The following is a 22,052-nucleotide window of genomic DNA, read 5'->3' on the forward strand; positions in this document are numbered from 1 at the left end:
AATTCAAACCTGGATGGATCTGACTCCACAGTCTCTACTCTAAACTATGTCAAGAAGGAGGAAGCAGGAAAAGCAAGAAAACAGAATGTGGAAAATAATTGGAGTCAGAGCAACTTAGGCTGAGTGTGGAAGTTCTGTTGATAAAGGGTTTAGAATGGGAACACAAGACCACAGAAAGGCCCAGAAGATCAAAGAGAGAAGAGTTTTAAGGGCTAGGAGACAACATAATAATATAGGCCAAAGTAGGGTTGGCCATCCTGCTCTCAGTCCATGCCCAACCTCTAGCCTGTCCCTTCATGCAGGACTCTCACAATTCTTCTGGTCTTCATCCTCCCCCCAAAAACCAGGGTATTTACATGGTCTCCAGTGTCTCCCCATAAATCTCTTTTTAATTACAAAGGGAAAAATAGGAACTGGACAAGAAGCAACCTGGCTGACTCCAGCTTAACCAAGTGATGGAACTGAACATTCAGAGAGCTCTTAGACACGGCTCTGGAAGAAAAATCTGGGGTAAAGTGTAAGAGAAGGATTTTTTGAGGAAGGCTCTGGATGAAGAGAGGAGTAATGTTGGAGGTAACTATGGGTGACAGGGCAGGATCCAACCGGGAAGAGGGGGTGTCACTGGGAGGGATGGAGAAATCTTGAGATGGGGAGGTTCTGAGTGATAAGAGCGAGTCGTCATCGGAGAGGGATTTGATGGGAACAGTTTGGATGACAGGAGGTCAGCACAGTGTCCGTTCAGTATGGAGGTCGGGGTGAGTAAGCTCTGGACGACGAGAGGGTGGAGGACTTAGGACAGAGGTCTCCAGGACAGTCCTGAAAGGGTATACGAGGGGTAAGGCTCTTAGACAGCAATCTGTGGGTGGGGGAGGCTCTGTGAGCTCGTCCCGCCAGACTGAGGATGGAGAGCTTTAAAAGTGGGGGTCTGGGCGGCGGGAGCCGGGGGCGGGGCCGGGGGCGGGGCCAGCACCGCACGGCGGGTCCCCCCGCGCTGCAGGGGGCGCTGTGAGCCTGGGCGGCCCCGGGCCGGGCGGTGGCCGCTCCTAGTGAGCGCGGCCCTTTTCCGGGTTCCCTCCTCCTCCTCCTTCTCCTTCTTCTCCTCCTCCTGGTCGCCGCCGTCGCTGCTGCCCCTTTCCCGGCCGGCGGCTGCCGCTGCTGGTGCTGCCGCCGCCGCCGCCGCCGCCTTGGGGCCGCGAGCCCAGCGGAGGCCGCCGCGGAGCGTGAGCGCCGCCCGCCCGATCGCGCCGCCGGCCGCTCCAGGGCCGGGCCGGCTCGGCCGGCGCCCCCGCGCCCCCAGCCCGCCCGCCCCGCGGGCTCGGCCTGGCGTGGCCGCCAGCCGCCGCGCTCCTCCTCCTCCTCCGGCGCCCCGCGGCCCGCCGCCTTCTCCGCCCGCCGCCCCGCGCCCCTCGCCGCGCGGCCGCCCTCGGCGCCCCGCGGCGCTCCCCGGTCCCGCCCGCCATGCCCGGCCCGGCCGCGGGCAGCAGGGCCCGGGTCTACGCCGAGGTGAACAGCCTGAGGAGCCGCGAGTACTGGGACTATGAGGCTCACATCCCGAGCTGGGGGTAAAGCAGCCGTCGTCCCCCGTCGGGTCCTCTCACCCCCACCCCGCCCGGCCGCTCCCCGGCGCAAACCGCACTCGCCCCCGGGCGGTCTGGCTGCCCGCGGGCCCCTCTGCTGGTCCGGCGTGTCCTCGGATCCGGGGTGGGAGGCAGAGCCTGGCCCTTGTCTCCCTCTCTCTTCCGTGCCCCCCCCCCCCCCGGACCCCAAGGAATGCTTTCTCTCTGGGGAGAAGTGTTGGGTCCAGGGCCTGATGGAAGGGAGGGAGCAGCCCTTCTCACACGTTTGGGTTTTTATTGGGGTGGGAAATCAGCAGCTGTCCTCTTGAGCTATTAGAATTTTCTGCTTTTTTAGTTTTTTTTTGAAATGAGGCTGGGTGGGAGGAAATTCTTAAAAGACGTCCAGATACTCAAAGCTGGCGCTGTCTCCTTCAGGGTGTGAAATAGAAGGCAGGTGTCGCGTCGCGCCAGGCAGAGGGGTGCCCTCTGAGGCTCCGGGGTAGATGCTTTGCTCCCCCGTCTTGATTGGCACTGAGCAGTGCCTTCCGACTTCATCTCCACAAGTTACCAGGGACCAATTAGGTGAGGAGCTCTGTGCAGAGTGAAAGGAGCCAAGTTTATGTTGTGGCTTTCATTTAGGGAATGAGTTGTGGCGTGATGTATACACATGTCCAAGTGCTTGGTTTATAGAAGTAGCTGGATGGGGATGTAGAGTGGGCATAGGCTTGGTTAATCCCAACTCCTGGCATTTATGTTTCTCTCTTGCCTTTTACAGTAACCAAGAGGATTACCAACTGGTTCGAAAACTTGGTCGGGGGAAGTATAGTGAAGTGTTTGAGGCCATTAACATCACCAACAATGAGAGAGTGGTTGTAAAAATTCTCAAGGTGAGTGTCCTATGAGTGGCATTACCTTTTTTTTCCCCTCCACAGGTCAGAAGGATACAAATTACCCCAGCCACATTCTAGAATGAGCAGTTCAAGCTCCCATTTTACGTATTTTCTGTCTGATGGACCCCCACTACTCCTCCCACCCCGTTTTCCTGTGAACTTTCAAGAAAATATGCGGACCTGTGTCAAATTGAGGCACAATCACTCGGCAGTGTCTTTGTTGGAAATGTATTAGGTTGGTGCAAAAGTAATTGCGATTTAAAAAGTTACAAATAATTGCAAAAACCGCAATTACTTTTGCACTAATCTAATAATTACAGCTCCCAAAGTGAAAATTCTGAGGGGGCTCCAGTTGTTACAAAGTAAGTAGGTGTTCAGAAGAAAGAATAGCCTTTCCCTGAAGATCCCATCATTCCAGGGGCTCCTTGAGCACTATTTGGTTACTCTTGGTGCCCTAAGTTATCCCAGAAGGAATGTTGGAAAAAAGGGGAGCTGCTTCGAAGATGAGTTTGCAGCCTGAGTAGAGGGAAACATGTCAGTGGATAATCACTTGTTCTTCTTTGGCAACAGAAGTTTCAGGTGGGTAGGTGTAGTGAGCCACTAGTTCTGGAAGGTTCGTTGTTATCAGCCAGTAAAAGTGAAATTGGGAGCAGTAGATGAATGCACTTATAATTGCTAAAATAATAATTGGAATAAAACAGTCTTAGTGTTTGGTTGAGCAGCATGTTTGACCTTTTGTCATCTCTTAGATGAAGATACAATCTCTTTTTTTTTGAAGACATGATCTTAATGAGCGGAAAGAGTTGGCTAAATTTTCCTCAGGTAACTGATTGTGTAGCTTTAACCATATTTTATAGGATGTCCTTAAAAGTAATTATTAGAATCTGGGAAGTGTCCTCAGCATTGCCAGATCATTTAATATGTGTGCATGTAATTTGTGAAATACTGAGAAGACCAAAGAATAATCTAAGCACTTCTACAGATACAAGATTCCCAATGTGGCCATTTTACAGAATTTTCTGTGACTAAGAATTTGGGGTTGAAAAACTTTTTGTGTCTGAAGGATGGAGTTAGGGCAGCTGTGTCCCTGTTTAATATGAGAGGTCAAGCTTACGCTGTATGAAAAATCACCTTTTAGAAAAGTGATTAACTCTTAGTACCATCCAAGCCTCGTGATGAAGAAGCAGAGTTGTTGCAATAGAGAGAAATAAGTTCTTCGTCCTGTCAGAAACACTGGGGGTAAGAAGTGAGAAACTGATGTTGAAGATGTGTTTGACTCCCCTCTTCCCTAAGTATGAATGGTACTTACAAAGTCACATGGTCTTTACAAGTGTAAATATTTAAAGAAATGTTCCTTTCAGAGAGGCCACCTGGGGAAATCATACAATTTTTTCCTTTGTACATTAGTGTAAATGTTTTCAGTATAAGCTGCTTAAAATCTTTCTAGGAAGTAAGCAAGGCATAAATGAAATTAGAAATATCTGTATTCTGTTGCTATGCATTCGGAAGAATGAACTGCTTACTCTAAAGCAAATCCGGAAAATTGTCTAAACTTTTTAGAATACGCGCAACTTCCTGTGGTCTTTTTTGAAAGGAACAGTGTCCAGGTGTACACGTAAGTAACAGTACATTCATTTAGGAAAGCATCATATTGCTCTTTAGTCATCCTTCTAGAGAACTTTATGGCGTCAGTTGCCGGGTAGTTTTTTCCCCCTGCTGTAGAGGTTCTCAGGATGTGTTTAGGGAACTCAATATGGAAGCTTAAAGTTATTTTTATGGACGAAAAACCTAAGCACAAAGAGCCTCATCTAACATCACCATGTTGAAATGACCCTTGGCCAGAATGCCTGTTTCCTATTTTCTTCAATCTCTTACTGCTCATTTTAGCATTGGATTGTAAAGTCTTAACATCGAGCACAGAGTAAGTTCCAGTGTTCTGGAATAAGACTTGGGAGGCTGCTTTGGTGCTCTAGTTAATGAAGTGTTTTTTGTTTCTTTTTGATGCAAGTTCTTTCCAGGGTGCAGCCTGAACAACCTTGTTTCCACTGGTGAGAACTATACTCACTTCTCTGTTTTTCAAAGCCTTGTGGCATTTCTATCCAGATTTCTTTCTATCTGAAGGATGGAGTAAGAAACTCCTAATGGTATCATTGTGGTTTTCTTATTCTGACAGGCTGGATTAAAGTAGATTTAAAATATTAAAAACAAACAAACAGGGTCTTTATCCAAAGTTGTGCTCCTCTATTCCGATAGGTTGAAATTATGACTAATATCCGCTGTTGTGCTATTTGGTCATAGGAAATTAGGTCCTTAACAGAGTACCAGCTGCTCATAATTTGGAGGAATCTGGAAAAGGCTTCCTCTTTATGTACTATATTTCAACTGCAGGAAGGAACTTACGTATTAATGTACACATAGCAACCGAGATGGAAGGTACATTCCTTGAGGACAGGAGCTGCCTTCCTTTTTCATCAATAACATTTCCAGTCAATCCTTTCCAATATATGACAGTGGTGAGTTGATGAATGACCACAGAGGAATTTTTTTATATCATTTAATTTACGTCAGTAGATTTCTAAGTATTTTATTGATCATAACATATTGGTTATTAAGAGGTTTTAGGAATTTAAAAATGGGTGAGCAAAGTTTTACTGTCAAGTGAAGTTCAAAGGCTGAAATCTTAAAAGAAAACTTGACCAGTCAGTAGGGTGGTGGGTTGTATCTTTTTTGACAAAAGTTGTTTTGACGAGTAAAGAGGGAAATAAGGGGGGGATGGTAAGGGTTAATACAGCAGGGCAGAAAGCCACTTTAGTGCCTAAAGTTTCATCTTTTGATTCTGAAAAATCAATTTTTCAGTTCCTTTGTAGTATCTCTTAGGAAGGTGTACATAGAGATAAAAGCATTTGGCCATTTTGGACAATTGGTAGCATTTTGTGAGCGCTAGCTGTGTGTGCGTTTTAGCCCTTCTTAGGGGTCCTTGAGGTCCTTTAAATTATTTCCTGAGTAGAAGTTAAGAGCAATCCCATCTTTTAAAAAGCAAGGCCCAGAGAAAGCATGTGGTTTGCTCAGAGTCACGTGGTCGGGGAGAAAGCATGAGGTCGAGGACCCTCTGTTCCTGTCATGGAGTCGTGGGCATGAGGGGCCAAGTTAGGACATTGGCTGGATATTTGCCTTGATGTACTGGGAGGATTGCTGATCACTGACAGGAAGTCACATCAGTTTGTTTCTAGTGGGTTTGGGAGCTGTTCTGTAAGGAAGTACTTGACTTTGGTGGCCTGCTAGTTGAAGTGTGGAAGAGATGAACCGGAGAGCTGCATGACAGGGTTCTCTGGTTTGTATCCACAGCCCCATGCTTAATGCATAAGGGAAATGCTACTTTGTTTTCTTGGTTTGAAGCTTTAATAACCCGTGGTTTTTATACTTTTTTAACCTATGCAGTTCCTCCAAGTCTCATCATGATCACCTGCCAGGTGTTTGTGGTTGGCAGTTTTATCCCTTTAATATATTAGAGTGTTTTTGGAGAGTGAACTATATGTGAAAAGAATATCTTGATATAAAAATACCTGTTTTCATGTGTAGAGCATGGCTATCTACATAACTTCTAGAGCCTAACTTTAGGATCTGCCACCTCATAATCAGGGTGTAAGAAGTGCTGTAAGTGGAGGGCAGAAGACTTGGAATCTAGAAACAGCTTCATTTATAGCCACTTGACTGTTTTCCCATCTCTAAAATGGGTGTATGTGTTACCTTTCTTGTTTAACTCACAGCGTTGTTGGGAGAATAAAATGAGGTATAGATAGATGATAGTGTTTTAGTAATCTACAAAGCGGTTTTCTTTCCTGGGAGAGTCTGGCATGGGAAATAGACGGCCTGGGTCAGACATTAATTCCAGTACTTAGAAGCTCTGTGATCTTGAGCAATTATTTAAACTGTGCCTCAGTGTCCCGTAAAACCCCATTAAAAATACTCATCTCAGAGTACTATTACATGTAGATTAAAATGTGCTTAAAACTGCCTGGCACTTAGAAAGCAATAAAATACAGTTACGATAACAGTGTTTCAATTAGGCCAAGTGAATGATTTTAGGGGACAGAACCGATAGTAGAAAGAAAGGATGGCACCATTCTCTTGATGAGTTTCAAAAGGCCTGCTGTGTGCCTCACCTTTTTATATTTCAAAAAATCTTTTAAATCTTGAGAATAAAGTTACCCTTAAGGAGTTGATAATGTAATTGGAAAGATGAGACTTGAAAGATTAAGGGAAAAGTTGCTGTGAAAATATAACATTGCTCGGATAATGTTTACATTTAAGTCAGTTCCAGTGGAACCCTATTTCCCCAAAAATAAGACGTAGCCAGACAATCAGCTCTAATGAGTCTTTTGGAGCAAAAATTAATATAAAACCCCATCTTATATTATAGCAAAATAAGACTTGGTCTTATATTAATTTTTGCATTAAGATGCATTAGAGCTGATTGTCCAGCTAGGTCTTACTTTCAGGGAAACACAGAATTTAGAGATGATACCAAAATAATAAAATAAATGCCATCATCCAGGCTGAACTTTCTTCCTTACTTTAGCCTACATTCCTGGCAGCCAGTGTTCTAGGTAGTTATTTATTGCAGATGATGAAATTTATCTTAGTGGGACAATTTTTGCTTTGGTTGTGGACTAAAAGTAAACCCAGATTTGAAAGATCTGAGCTATAGTCCTGCCAGTCTTGAATTTATCAATTCATTTGAAATGAAAAGAAATTAAAATGGGACTTTCCTGTTAATGGTTGCTGAAATTTATTGGGGTCACAATCCTTATCCCTTTGGTAGATGTTAGTTTGTATATTCAGTCATAATTAAAGGCTAGTAGTTGAAATCATTCTTAGATCTGGCTTTTTTAAAAGTGGCTCAGATTACTATCAGCTTTTGTCTTTCCAAGCATCCCATCACTAAATTTGTCTTTTGTTTTAAAATTTGTTAAGTGTTGGTAAATAGGGAAAGAGAAAATGTACCCTACTCTTGGATTACGTTGAACAAGGTTGTCCTGAATAGCTGGGATTCTTCACCATGTAGGCAAAAACCTCTGAAACGATCTCCCTCCCTCCCTTCCTTCCTCCCTTCCTCCTTTCTTTCCTTCTTTCCTTCCTTCCTTCCTTCTACCTCCTTCCCTCCCTCTCTCCTTCCCCCCTTCTCTCTCTCATTCCCTCTTCTTTCTTTCTTTCTTTGTTTAGTTTCAGAGCTTATGCACCGAAAATTTAAAATGAGTTTTTTCCCTTTAAATATTCTCTCCAGGTGTGTCCAAATTTATTTATTTTGAAACTTGATTTAATACTTAATTTCTGTTTTTTAGTTTTTTGCCATTTTCTCTACTGGACTTGGAGTAAAAAAAAAAAAGAGCAACTTTTTTTTTTTTTGGTTTGGAAAATAAGCTGATTCAGTTAGAATCTTTTAAACAGATAATCTCTGAGTTGTAATAAATGAACCTTCAGTTGTCTAGACTTTTGTAGCATGCGAGATGAAATTATGAGATTGTCATGGGAATGTATGTATTTTCTCCACTTTGTGTTGTTAATGGTGGTGGGTGAGTGGAAACACGGGGCTAGAGGGTCATAGCATCCTTGTTTCTGTAAAATTCACGAAGTTTTCCTCAGAATGCAAGGAAGTTACAAATCTTAACTTTTTCTCTCCAGTTCTGTTTGTAGAATTAAAGTGATCTCTTTCACTCCACGGGAGCTCAGTGGCTTTTTAGCTTCCCACATTCGAGGAATACGTTGAGGCTAAACGGAGTTTACTGTCCCCTGGTTCCTGTAGAGAATAGGGGCCCATGCTTTGGAGGGGCATGTCCTGGGCTGTCGGTCACTTTCCTTTTGTACAGTCTCGTGGTCTTTTGTTAGCATGTTAGGACTCCAGCTGCTGCGTGACTCCACTGTGCCACTTCAGTTGCCCTGCTGTCCCCAATCGCTTGTTTGGGAAGTTGTTGGATAGGTGATAGTTGAGCAGCAAAATATGCTTCACTTGCTCTGTAAGTTACCTTTAGACATAATGAAAGAAAGCTTAATGTTCACTGGGTTGTCCAGGAATAGTGTGCCTACCTGACCTGTTGCTGACAAACAGGAGAGCAAAGCAAAGCTTTACATGGGGCATTGTCATAAAAGCAACCTGTTTAATGGGGTACCCTTGCACTAATTCACTGTTAGGAGAGGAGGGCTTTGGGTGTATCCACGCTTCTGGCTGTGGTGGTGATTTTATTTTTTTATTTTTATCTCTGTTACCACTTCCACAGATCTATAACTGCTTTCCAGTAGTGGATGGCAGCTCTAGAATTTTCTTATCTTGCATATGCTGGTAGCATTGGCTGAATTTATAGATATGGCAGCCAGCTTTAATTTTTCTTTGAACTTTTGGACATAATTTCAGACTTAGAGAAGTTGCAAGAATCCCCATATATCTTTCACCCAGATTTCTCAAATGTTAACATTTGCTTTATCCTTCTCTCTGATCTTTTCATATGTATGCACATATTGTATGTATATACATATACAACTACATTTATTTTACGTGTTTTTTTTTAAGTGCTTGAGAGTAAATTGCAGTCATCCCTACTTTAATGTGTATTTCCTAAAAACAAGGACAATTTCTTACATAATCCCACAGTGCCATGATCAAAATTCAGAAATTAACATTGCTATAATGCTACATGTTTCCCCGAAAATAAAACCAGGTCTTATACTAATTTTTGCTCCAAAAGATGCATTAGGGTTTATGTTCGGGGGATGTCCTGAAAAATCATGCTAGGGCTCATTTTTTGGTTAGGTCTTGTTTTCAGGGAAACATGGCATTAGGTAATCTGTAGTCCCCATTTGCATTTGCCAGTTCTTAACAATGTTCTTTATGTAAAAGAAAATCCCAGATCATGTGTTACATTCAGTTGTCTTATCTTTGTAATCTGGAGCAGTTGTTCATTGTGTGTGTGTTTCATGACACTGACATTTTTGAAGTTTACGGGCTACTTATTTTGAAGAATGTCCTTCTCTGGCTATTTTTTGATCAAGTTGTACTTCATGTTTGAGTGCTTCATGTATTGAGCTTCCTAATTATGAAAAAGGGAATAAGGAGTAAGATGCCTGAGTGGAGATGGGGAAGAGACACAGTAGCCAGATCTGCTGTCCTGGGAGCCCTGGCAGTGGAGTGGGCCTGGGCGTCGGCAGCTGGCTCGGAAGGACGCAGCTCGACTCCAGTCTCGCGGTCGGGCACCTCGGTACAGGTGGTGCAGGTGCTCTGTGTTTCATTATCTTCTCCCTGTCTGTTTTGTTTTGTGTGCTCAGAGCTGTAGCTTAGTGACCAGCAACAGCTGAAGGTTTCTCTGGCATGTGTATGTTACATCCCGCCCCCCCCACACACGCACACACCACTACCACGTACACATACACAGGCTTTTTAAATCTTGTTTCATGGCAATAGCCACTGCCCCTCTTTGCCAGTGCTATTGTAACAGTGTCTCGGTGATGGAATACTCCTTTTCCGTAGTTATGTTAGTTACGTAGCCACACGTGGGAAACATAGTGGCTAGGAGTGAGGCCTGCAGGGTCAGGCTGTCTAGATTTGATACCTGCCCCCACTTTACTGTTAGCTGTGACCTTGGGTAAATAGCTCCAGTTGGCTGAATCTATTACATAAGAATTTTCTGAGGATGAAATACGATTTATTACTAAGTAAAACTTTGAAAATAATAAAGCTAACATTTATTGAGTGCTTACTATGTGCCAGTGACTGCTGCGTGCTCTGTAAAACATAATTGATTGTGATGTGCTTATTTTTCCTCAAACTCCATAGCCCATTTAAGATAAGAAATGATACATGTAATGTATTTCCGATTAAGGTCTTTAATTTTTCTGTCCAGCAGATTGAAAGGTTAGCAGGTAGCAGGGGTTTTCAATCACTGCGGTATCAGAGATTGGTTTTCTGCTTTTCTGATCTGTCATCTCTTTCTTTAGATGGGATGGGATCTGTTGGGCAGTTTTACTGGCTCTGTTCCTGATTTCAGATTCTAGATATTAAGGAAATGGGAGTGGCGACAGGAAATGGGAGCCAGCAGCTGGGAAACAAGTTTGTAACTTGATGTCAGGGAACTGGTCTCCACTCCTGGAAGGAGGCAGAGTTACATGTGTAACTCGTTGGAAGAGCAGGTGTCTCACCATTTTGTTGACGTTTTTCCATTTGTGGGTGTTTGATATACAGCTGTTCAGAGCGATAGCATTTTCCATTTGGCAGTTACCAGTAAGCATTTTATTTTATTTATTTATTTATTTTACAGGACTTTATTGGGGAACAGTGTGTACTTCCAGGACTTTTTTCCAAGTCAAGTTGTTGTCCTTTCAATCTTAGTTGTGGAGGGTGCCGTTCAGCTTCAATCTGTTGTCCTTTCAGTCTTAGTTGTGGAGGGCGCAGCGCAGCTCCAGGTCCAGTTGCCGTTACTAGTTGCAGGGGGCGCAGCCCACCATCCCTTGCGGGAGTCGAAACCGGCAACCTTGGGGTTGAGAGGACGTGCTCCAACCGAGCCATCCGGGAGCTCAGCGGCAGCTCAACTCAAGGTGCCGTGTTCAGTCTTAGTTGCAGGGGTCGGAGCCCACCATCCCTTGCGGGACTCGAGGAATTGAACCTGCAACCTTGTGGTTGAGAGCCCACTGGCCCATGTGGGAATCGAACCGGCAGCCTTCGGAGTTAGGAGCATGGAGCTTTAAGTTTCTGAGCCACCGGGCCGGCCCCAGCATTTTATTTTTAAAGTATGACACGGGTGTTCAAAATTTGTAAATGCCCTAAATGTAGCTACTTAAAATTCTGACACAAAAACTTTAATTCTATAAATTATTTAACTTAATCCTATAAATTCTTACAGGCAGGTCCATTTTATCTCAATTTTTTTGTCTTCTAATTTTAGCATGCTCTTGAACATTACACAGTGTACAATATAATGCAATATCTATTTGATTAGGTAAAATCATTTTCAAGTTTTATTGATGAACTTTAAAGGGGGTCTCACTTCTGATTACTCTTGTGTATTTAAGCCAGTGAAGAAAAAGAAGATAAAGCGGGAGGTTAAGATTCTGGAGAACCTTCGTGGTGGAACAAATATCATTAAGCTGATTGACACCGTGAAGGACCCTGTGGTAGGTGCTTGATGGTTGCGGGAGAGCGAGTGTGTGTGTGACACAGAGCCTGAAATCGTGAGAAATGGTATGTAGTGAGGATGAGTATGTTTGTCCGTCCTACTGAATGATTTTGCAAACCAGAAAACATAGTGGCCCAATGAGCAAATAGCCACCACCACTTCTGTAGGACCTAAAAATGTACATAGAAAAATCCCTGCCCCATGTTTATTACCTCCTTATTTTGATGCAGCCTCACAAACATTTGCTAAATATTTCCTTTAACCCCCTGCTCTTCTCCCAATTTTGAAGCTGATTACTACCAATTAGCATTATTTTACGTCACTTAAGTAAGCCTGACATTTGAAAATCTGGGTTTATAGGAGAAGGAAATACCAAATATCTCCATAAGGCCATCTGGCAGAGATTGCCGAGCAGGTCCCAGCCCCACAGACCTTGGAGGATCAGCCTTGGTGTTTCTCATACTCGTCTTTAATGCAGCGTCCACCATTAGGGATCCCGTTGTATATGCAGATGCAACTGAAATGTTTTTGTTAAAATGCTTAATCTTTAGCCATTTTAGATGTGCTGTTTAATTTTTTTTCCTCTTCCTGGGGAGTAACTTAACCTTAAGTGTTTATGATTAGCTAAATAAATAAAAGTATTTTTGTAATATTTTTATACCACTTCTATTCCATTTCTGTTCTTCTCCTGTTGTACCTCAAATATTTCCTTGTTCTCAAAATGATAGCTTTTATTTATTTAAGAAGTAGGTCTTTGCTTCTGTCTGCTAAAGACATCCTCGCAATAATGTGGTCGCTAACGCACTGAGCACCTTGTGTGCTTAACGGGATCACATCATTTATCATCAGCCAGTGGGTCCACAGTGTCACACTGTCCAGATGAGAAAATGGAAGTCTATGGAGCTTACGTCATTTGCCCCAGATTACAGTGTTGTTGAACTGACGAATAAGGAAAGTTTGGTTTTTTTTGGACCTGAAAAGGCTGAAAAGGAAAGATGGTTATATGTTACTGTGTTTCCCCAAAAGTAAGACCTAGCTGGACCATCAGCTCTAACGTGTCTTTTGGAGCAAAATTTAATATAAGACCCGGCATTTATATTTTATTATATTATACCATACCCTGTCTTATATTAAAATAAGACCCGGTCTTATATTAATTTTTGCTCCAAAAGATGCATTAGAGCTGATGGTCCAGCTAGGTCTTATTTTCGGGGAAACATAGTAGATTCTAATTGGCATTAAAAATATACACCGGTCTGATCCACTCAGATTGATTTTACAATGACTAACAGAATTTAGTGATAGCTGTCTTACTGTTTTTGTAATTTGTTACTTAAAGAATGTGTGTTTCACATGATATGTAACAAATAAGTTGAAGTGGAGGAAAACCAACAGGGAACCCCCACCCCCTAACTTGTAGAGGAACAGTCTTGCTCCCAACCTGTAAAGCGATCTGGTGGTTTTGATGAAACCCTTTCACCTTTGGGCCAGTGAGGAGCCCTCTGACCAGGACGCCTGCTTGTCCTGGCCAAGACCTCTGTGCATCACTGGGGCCCATTTACTAAGTAATGTTCTGCTTCCTTCAGCAAAACTTCCCAGCTGCAAAGATTCCCAACATGGTGATTTTTTCTTTCTATAACCCTCTTAAGCCCCTGCTTTGCTCCCAATTTTGAAAGCTTATTACTACCAATTAGCATGATTTTACCTCACATAAGTAAACTTGACATTTGAAAATCTGTATTTACAATAAGGAAATCTTGACTGTTTTGTACTTGTTGCATTAAAGATCAGAGTGCTTTAAAAATACTTGATTATATATGATTTTGGGGGAACACATCCACTTTATAAAGTGAGACATTGTGTAATGGCTTCTAGCCAAGGCAGTAATTTCCCATTATAGCTTACTGATAATCGTAGATATTTTCCTTTTGGATCCTGAAAAGACTTTTGATAGATCCCAGGACCTATGATAATTCTGTAAAATGCATCTGCTTGCTAAACCAAGATGAAAACATGTCGCTCCTTTTGTAGTTTGCAGACTGGAACACTGCAGAGTATAAATCTTCACATAACGTGTCAGGCCCACGGATAGGTAGGTCAGAGAGGACATCTCTGAGAGCATCTGACAAAATATTATGAAAACTATCAACCATTTACAAAAATAAATGGTTGACGAGTGTAAGAACCTCCTTGCACACAGCACCTAGCTCGAGCAGTTCATCCTCGCAGTTCATCCTCACGCCAGCTTTGCTTCGTCTGTACCCCACCCACTTCCCCACTGCCCACCATCCCGTTATTTTGAAACAAATTCCGGACATAAAAGTTGAAGGGGATGCTTTCTGAATAGTCTCTCCCTGTTGAGTGAATCTTTTTCATCTAAGTGGGGGACTTGAGAAGCAAATTGTGCTTGTTTGAATATTTAATAAGCATTCATATTCTCTCTTGCAGTCAAAGACACCAGCTTTGGTATTTGAATATATCAATAATACAGATTTTAAGGTGCGTATATACTTTTTCTTTCTGGTATGGGGTTAATGAGGGATGGGGAGGTGGCGATAATTACTATTACACTAGAACACTAGGGGCCGGGAAGGTCATTGGTGAGAGTAGGAAGTAACAAATTAATTCCTTCTAGCATGAGTGCAGGATGCAGAAGGTGGTTAGGGTCCTTGCATGTTGTGTGACTGCTCATCACCCTTTGCCTTGCTTACCCTGGAATAGCTGCTGGGCTGGGACTAAGCTAATGCCTCATCTATTCCACTACTTTTTTGGTAGATGTTAACTTTGAGTTTCATAGGAGTCTTACTTACATTGCTGATAGGAAGTGATAAGTGGATACAACGCTCATGTGAAAAGAAGCAATACATTGGATCCAAACTCTCAGATAGCATGTGTTCATGCACCCTGTACACAAAGCAGATGACACAGAAAAGCCCTACCCTGGGTTATTTACATTCCTTATATTTGTAATGCATAGCTATTTAGACTGTGAGATGTTCTTCGAAAAGCATGGTTTTAAGCTGGTTTTTCATGAATTTGTTTTTATTGTTTTCCAAACACCACAGTCTTAACTTGTGGGTAAAGTTTTGGGACCATTCACAATATGAAAACCAATATAAGAAAATAACATTTTCAAAAATCAGAAGTGGTATTGTTCTTTAGGAGCATTTAGAGAACTTTTAGGTGATTACAACTCTGGCGGTAAATAAAAGGCTTGTGATTTTGTTGCGATGGAAGTTAGGAACAAAACCAAATCAGCAGTTGGAATATGCTGGTCCCAGAATGGCACTTTTGGGTGAAAATAAAAGAACTTTATCCTCACATTTAAATTTTCTTAGGTAATTACTCTAAAATAAGGTTAATAAATGAAAAGTAAGCAAAAGAAGACATTATGACTTAACAAAACAACAGGCAAGTTTTATTTACAGAGTAACATTCCCCGGATGTGTGACTTCTTAAAGGTAAAAAACCTGTAGTGAACTCGTGGGATGTCAAGTTTTTCATTAACTAGCACTGTCGTGTTTAGCTGATAGAATACTGTGCTGATGTCACTTTTGCTATGAATGACCCAGGTTTATCAAGGTGTATATGTGGTGCATGCATTTCTTCAGAAATGGGCAGGCTTTATTGAAACCAAACGTTTTTCTAATGCAAAAGTTTCAAAGTTGGTCTTCTTGGAGCTTCATAGTGATAATTCTTCCGTTTTAAAAGCTTCTTAATGAGTTCTTACCAGTTGTCCAGCCACACGTGTAACATTTTGTGTTTCTGACATTGATGGCTACTCTGTTGCCTTAACATGCAGAAGATCAGTTTTTTAATTCCCTAGAGAAATCTTAACTTCTTACAAAGGGAATGTTTTGATGGCTTACATTCTCTAGGAGCTTGCTTTAAAAGGATCATGAGAAATTAATGTTTTTTGAGGCTTGCATATATGAAAATATCTTCATTTTATCCTAATTAATATTTTTGCCATGATACAGAATTCTAGGTTGTAATTAATAATGTCCTAAGAATTTTGAAGAGATTGTTCCATTCTTACCACTGAAGTCATTCTGGTTTCATCTTGTGATCTGGCTTTTTTTTTTTCCTTAAAGTTTTTAGGATTTTCTCTTCATTCTCAGTGTCTGAAATTTCAGTGACATGCTTTCATATGGGTTACTTTCATCTTTTGTTCTGGATACTTACTGGGCTTTTTCAATCTAGAAATTCATGTCCTTCCGTTTTGAAAAATATTTTTAATGTTCTTTGATTTTCTTCCCTTCTTTGTTCTCACTTTCTAGAACTCATTCGGATGTTAGACTTCATATCTTAAAGGTCTGTTTTGTCCTCAGGACTTTTAAAAATAGTATCCTATTTTATGTTTTATATAATAGCTTCTATTTTCTCACTGAGAATATGGTTTTTTTCCCCCATTATGTTTTCTTCATGCCTTTTTTTCTGTTTTTCTTTTCCTTTTTCCTTTGTTTTTCTTCCAAATTCCTTTTTTGGTGTGTTTTTATTTTTTTTCTCTGTGACATTTATCTGAAATGTCATGATTTTTGAATGTCTGCTCATACTTTAAAGTAATGAAATCACTGATGGTCAGCCCCTGACTGGAGGGTTCAAGCCTGGCTGCTGGCATCTTAGGAGCCACAAGTTGAGGAGAGCTCTGGGGAGTGTCACGTAGACTTTCACTTAGTTCGCCCTTCTCAGTGTGGTGTTTTCCTGTTTTCAGTTCATTTAGCTACCCTCTTGCAGTGATACCTGGGGTCACCGATTCCTGAGCCTTTCTGTAGTTCTTCAGTTTGAAGTTGTTTGTTTCTGGAACCCCTCCACTGTTGCCAGGATTTTCAGCTTTTTTGGTCGGCTGAGTCAGCTGGACATCTGTTTTCTAGCTTCAAAATGTTGTCGTCTCTTCCCTTCTCTTAGTTATTCTGAGTTAATCCCCTTCTCCTTTTACTGTTATTTTAGAGGTGCTTTGGGAAGAAGCAGAGATAGGATGTGTTTGATCTGCCGTGTTAAACTGGAGGTCCCCTTTGACTGTTCAAGTATGCCATTTTAGTTAACTTAAAAGATCATTAAATACCAGGTAACAGATGGCTATTGCAGAAGAGTAAATCGTGACAGGAAAATTATTTTCTTTTCCAGGTAGTATGAGAGGCCACGCACAGGGAAACCAGTTGGTTTATTGTCCTTGTGTCCTTCAGGCTTTTGATTTTGTCCTGTATCTGTCTGATTAGGGAAGTTGGTTTTAATTTTCTTCATTTTACTGTTAAAGGTATTAATAACTGGTTTTAAGGTATCACCCAGAGAAGGCTTGTCCCTGGTTTAATGTTCTGTGAATCAACAGGGATACACCTGCAGCCCATTCTTCTCAGTCTTTTTATTGATACAATTGATAATACATTTTTATCTATAATTACCTTTTACTGTAGCGTCCTGATTTTGGCATCAAGGTTTTACTAACTTCATAAAATAAGTCAGGTAGGTTTTCCTTTCTATTCTCTTCAAGCTGAAATAAAATTATTTAGGTAGGTGTGTGTTTTGGGGGAGGAAGGGACACTTTGTACTACACTTTCCTTTTTAAAACATACTATAGGTTAAAGGTTTATCCCTTTTTTCTATCTTTTTTTGAGTCAGTCTGGATAATACCTGTTTTTAAAGTTACCTCACTTCAAATTGTACTCACATAAAGATATTGATAGACTTCTCTTAGGACTTCAAAACTGTTGCTAGAATTCTCTTAGGACTTAAAACCTGTAATGTGTCTGTAACTACGCTCGCCTTCACATTTGATCTTATTTGTACCTTTACTTCCTTTAAAAAAAAAAAAATCAGTACTGCTAGAGACTTCTTACTAATACTTCCAAAGGACCAGCTTTGGTTTTATTGCTCAGATGTTTTTGTTTGTTTTCTATTTTATTGTTTCTGCTCCCATCTTTTATTTCTTCTTTATGATTTCTTTCCTTCTTTCTTCCTTAATTCTTTTCTTCCTTGGGTCTTCACTGTTTTTCCTTCTAACTTCTTGAGTTGAAGTCAACTTCCTTGATTTGTTTCCATCTTTCTTGATTGGTAGTAAGTGTGCTTTACGTCTGTACAACCCCAAGCACCATTTCAGCTACATTCCATGGTTATGAAACTCATTTCTATCCCATCTTCAAAATAGAAGTACAAATTCCAAATTTGTGGATTTGAAGTTTTTCCCTCCTAACTTTTTATTGTGAAATTTTTAAAACCTACCGAGTATTGGACAGAGTGGCATAATCAGTACCCGTATGTTATTCACCTTGACTTACCAGTTGTTCATATTTTGCCACATTTGCAATTATTTCCCTCCATCTCCCCACCTTCCCTTCTGTATCTCTCTCTCATGATCTTTTTGCTGAAGTCTTCTTAAAGCAAGTTGCAGACATCATCCTTTACTCCTAAATATGCTAAAACGGGAACTAGGTCGGACATCTTCCTACATGGCCACAGTACTATTAGGTACACTAAAAAAAGTTAATATTTATACAGTAATGCCATCCAATAGACAGCGACTATATTAACACTCATCCCAGTAGTTACTGTTCTGGGAATATCATCATAGCTGTATGTTTGTGAATATATGATCCAGGATCCACTTGATTTTTTTTTTTTTTTAATTGGGGAAGGGGAACAGGACATTATTGGGGAACAGTGTGTACTTCCAGGACTTTTTTCCAAGTAAAGTTGTTGTCCTTTCAATCTTAGTTGTGGAGGGTGCCGTTCAGCTTCAAGTTGTTGTCCTTTCCGTCTTAGTTGTGGAGGGCGCAGCTCAGCTCCAGGTCCAGTTGCCATTGCTAGTTGCAGGGGGTGCAGCCCACCATCCCTTGCAGGAGTCGAAACCAGCAACCCTGTGGTTGAGAGGACCCATTCCAACCAACTGAACCATCCGGGAGCTCAGCGGCAGCTCAGCTCAAGGTGCCGTGTTCAATCTTAGTTGCAGGGGTCGGAGCCCACCATCCCTTGCGGGACTCAAGTAATTGAACTGGCAACCTTGTGGTTGAGAGCCCACTGGCCCACGTGGGAATCGAACCGGCAGCCTTCGGAGTTAGGAGCATGGAGCTCTAACCACCTGAGCCACCGGGATGGCCCACTTGATTTTTTTAAAAAAATATTCTTTTATTGTTGATTCCTAATTTGATTGCATTGTGTCCAGAGAACATGATCTATATAATGTTGGTATTTGGAATTTGTTCATGGTTGATGCTTTATGACTTTATTTAGTACATGGTCATTTTTTATGTCAAGCTTATTAATTTAGTCCAGATCCTCTATAGCCTTAGTCATGTTTTCCCTTGATATTTCATGTTAGAGGTACTGGCTTGGTCAATTTCTCCTTGAAATCATCAGTTACAAAGCTTCATGTATGTCAAAGTGATAATAAAAAGATACATGGTGATACTTCAAACAAAACACAAAACTTCAAAACAAATAAATAGGAAAAGTCAGTCTCTAAAAGTTGCAGTGAATACTTACAGAAAACTCCCAAACTCAAAGTTGTGTCAGGAACACTAAGGCACTTTTTGAGGTAGAAATGGTTTCTGCTGTGACATGCTTCTCAGTTTTCTATGCCTTTGGAGGAGTATAAATAAAAATGAATATACATTTTAAATAGAATGTCATTTGGAAATTTTAAAGATTGATAAAACGTTCCAAATGGGCTGTGTGTTGAGAAGATCGTACACCTGTATTGACCTGTAGAGAATTTCTAGATCACTCACATAGAGGTGGGCCTTGTTAATGCTGTTAGAGCTTCACATGGAGAGGATGGTTTACAGACCTGATCAATAAACTTTCCTTAATGGGGGGAACAAAATTTACTTTGATTACAGCTCGTTGACATTATTTTGCCATTTCTTTGTAAGACATTTTCAGGTTGATCTTTGATTTGCTTGATTAATGATTTGTTCTTCCTTCAATTTTTAAAAGTATTGACCTTGGTTTTATTCTGGATCTTGGGGTTATGTGTTAACAGTGCCAAACTGGTGACTACTGCTGTCAGTGTCCTGTGAACACCACAGAGGACAGTAAACAGTATGGGGGTCAGAGAAGGAAGTGCCCACTTTCAGCTCTGTGGAGCCTGAACAGGATGGGTTTGACTTGATGAGCCAGGGAGAGGGGCAGGGTATTCCAGATTTGGGGGTGGCAGAGGCGGGAACACTAGAGAGGGAAGAATGGAGGTTGCAAATCCAGGTTTGTTTGGTCAGCATGGGGGACTTCTGGGGACTGCAGTGGAGACAGCTGCAGAAGTTGAGGGAAGCCAGACTTTGGATCCTGGTGAGTCCTGAATTTTTAGCCCAGGTGGTAAAATGTTACAGATGTATTTTGGTCTCCTCCTACCCAGAGCTCCTGAGAAGTGAATGTCAGCCTGTGATTCAGGACTTTGGAAGGTATTCGGCCTAACCGCTATACTCAGTGACTGGGTTTTGTACTCCATAAAAGTGGCGTTAGTTGGAGTAGCTAGAAACCCTATGCTGGCAGTCCGAGGACGTTTATTTCTATGCCTTAGACCAGTATTTGGTATAGATACACATGAATGAGAGGAAAGCCCGCCGCAGATCAAAGTCCAGATAATAAAATCACCCAGACTTGTTCTGGAAAGAGAATATTCTAGCCCTCTGAGGTTAGAAAGTGCTCTTTTCATTGGGGTGGCCTATTCGTTGACTTGAGGTTCAACTTGGCATAGTCTCTAGAGTGATCTGTAACTCTCAGAGGAGGAGCTGATTTGACACCCAAAGAGATAGTATCTTCAGCCTGGGTCTGTACATACAGGTTGGGGGTGTGGTAGGGGAGAAAGAAAAACGTGGGTGTTTGACTGTTAGACAGTTGACTCGTGAGCAGAAGTGGTGGCGTGCTTGTGCCATTGTGCTTGAATGCGGTTCAGTCCCAACCAGAGTCAGCCTCCAGGAGTGGAGCAGCTCCCAGGCACCACCAGTAGTGTGTGCTGGGATGCATGTTTTCATTCCCTGTGGTGCCCTGAGCTCCTGCTGCCTGAGGTGGATGAAGTCAGATGTTCTTACTAAGCTGGAAGGAGAATTCCTCTTATTTAAAAAGGGACCTTTGAGAAAGAAGCTAAGTCCTGGTATTAAAATAATGTTCAATTCGATTTTTGGCAAATTGGTTTTCCTTAAAATTGTTTTTGAACAGGTGATGTATTTACACGGATCTAAAATATAAAGGAGTATGCAGTGAAAAGTCTGCTTTATTCCTCTGGGCCCAATTGTCCATCCCCCCCATATATGTGAAATCACTTGTTATTCATCTCCTTCATATCATTCTTGCAGATCCATACAAATGCGGATGTGTGGCTTTACTTTGCCCCTTTTACACAGACATATTGTACATACCGTTCTCTGCTCCAGCAAGAGATTCCCTACATTGCTTGAGGCTTCCAATAAAGAGAGAAACAATATATTTATGAAAAGTGTGCTGATTGGTTTTATGGAAAGTGCTGCTTGGACTGATGGGGAAAAAGATTTACTTGGAATTGATTATCAAAAGTAACAGTATAGTTTCTGACAAGGGTTTGTGGTTTTAATGAACCTGGATGCATAAATGCCACTCTGCCTCCGAGAAATTGAAGTTTTAAAAAACCTCCCAGTGGGTGGGTCTTTGGATTATCAGAAATGAGAACTTTCATTTGTATGTCAGTTTGGCCTGGAATCATTTTCAGTACCTGCCTTTTTTTTCTTTTTAATGGCATCTACCACTCCTCTTTTCTTCTGCCTACAACGTTTTACTTCTTTAATTCCCATCAGTATTGCCTATAAAGTGTTCTTTTCTTCCAGCCTGGAATTGGTTTTGGAGGAGTGGAGGGATAGATTTTTTTTGTTTCTTGCCATCTCCAAATTCTATAGCAGTTCATTTTCTTCGTGTTTCTTTCACTGACAGACTGGCTGTCTTGCCACTATTTTACCACATGGGCTAATGAAGTTTTTCAGGTTCTCCTGTCCACTCAGAACTTGGTTCTGTAAAGTGCAGAGTGCTCTGTAGTGGGGTTAGTTTATTTGAAGTGCAGACTATGAGGAAAGCTGGACAACTTCGACATCGTCGCCATAAAAATAATTGTGGGTTCTGAAATCATAAAGCATTAAACAGGTTTTTAAAAGATCCAAGTGGGCTTACGTGTTTTTCTCCCCTGGAATTCCTTTTTTCCCTTCTGAAGACTAAAGTGTTAGAGCCTCCTCTTTAGTCTTTGTCCCCATTTGTTGCAGATCTGGTAGGAAAAAGTTCTGGGGTTCTTTAGTGACTTAAGCACTGAATTTACAGAGAATAATGACCAAAATTTGGGATGACAAGATGCAGTGAAACTAAATTAACTTTCTGTTTTCTGAAATCTGTTTCAGCAACTTTACCAGATCCTGACAGACTTTGATATCCGGTTTTATATGTATGAACTTCTTAAAGTAAGTGGAATTCATAAACTGAATTTTTTTCAGGCT

At 41.5% G+C, this 22,052-nt stretch overlaps 1 protein-coding gene across 2 annotated transcripts in view; it reads left to right on the forward strand.

The window, feature by feature from the left end:
- The first annotated feature begins 1,349 nt into the window (after nt 1–1,349).
- The window catches only part of CSNK2A2 (casein kinase 2 alpha 2), a 34,838-nt gene continuing 14,135 nt past the window's right edge, over nt 1,350–22,052 (forward strand). For both annotated transcript variants that reach the window (XM_019754740.2, XM_074314805.1), the window contains exons 1-5: nt 1,350–1,562; nt 2,332–2,443; nt 11,504–11,605; nt 14,056–14,106; nt 21,957–22,016. In XM_019754740.2, coding sequence (XP_019610299.2) covers nt 1,459–1,562; nt 2,332–2,443; nt 11,504–11,605; nt 14,056–14,106; nt 21,957–22,016 — 429 coding nt within the window. In that variant the 5' untranslated portion in view covers nt 1,350–1,458. The remainder of the gene's footprint in view (nt 1,563–2,331; nt 2,444–11,503; nt 11,606–14,055; nt 14,107–21,956; nt 22,017–22,052) is intronic.

Source organism: Rhinolophus sinicus, linkage group LG11 (genome assembly GCF_036562045.2).
Source record: "Rhinolophus sinicus isolate RSC01 linkage group LG11, ASM3656204v1, whole genome shotgun sequence".
NCBI classification, from domain to species: Eukaryota; Metazoa; Chordata; class Mammalia; order Chiroptera; family Rhinolophidae; genus Rhinolophus; species Rhinolophus sinicus.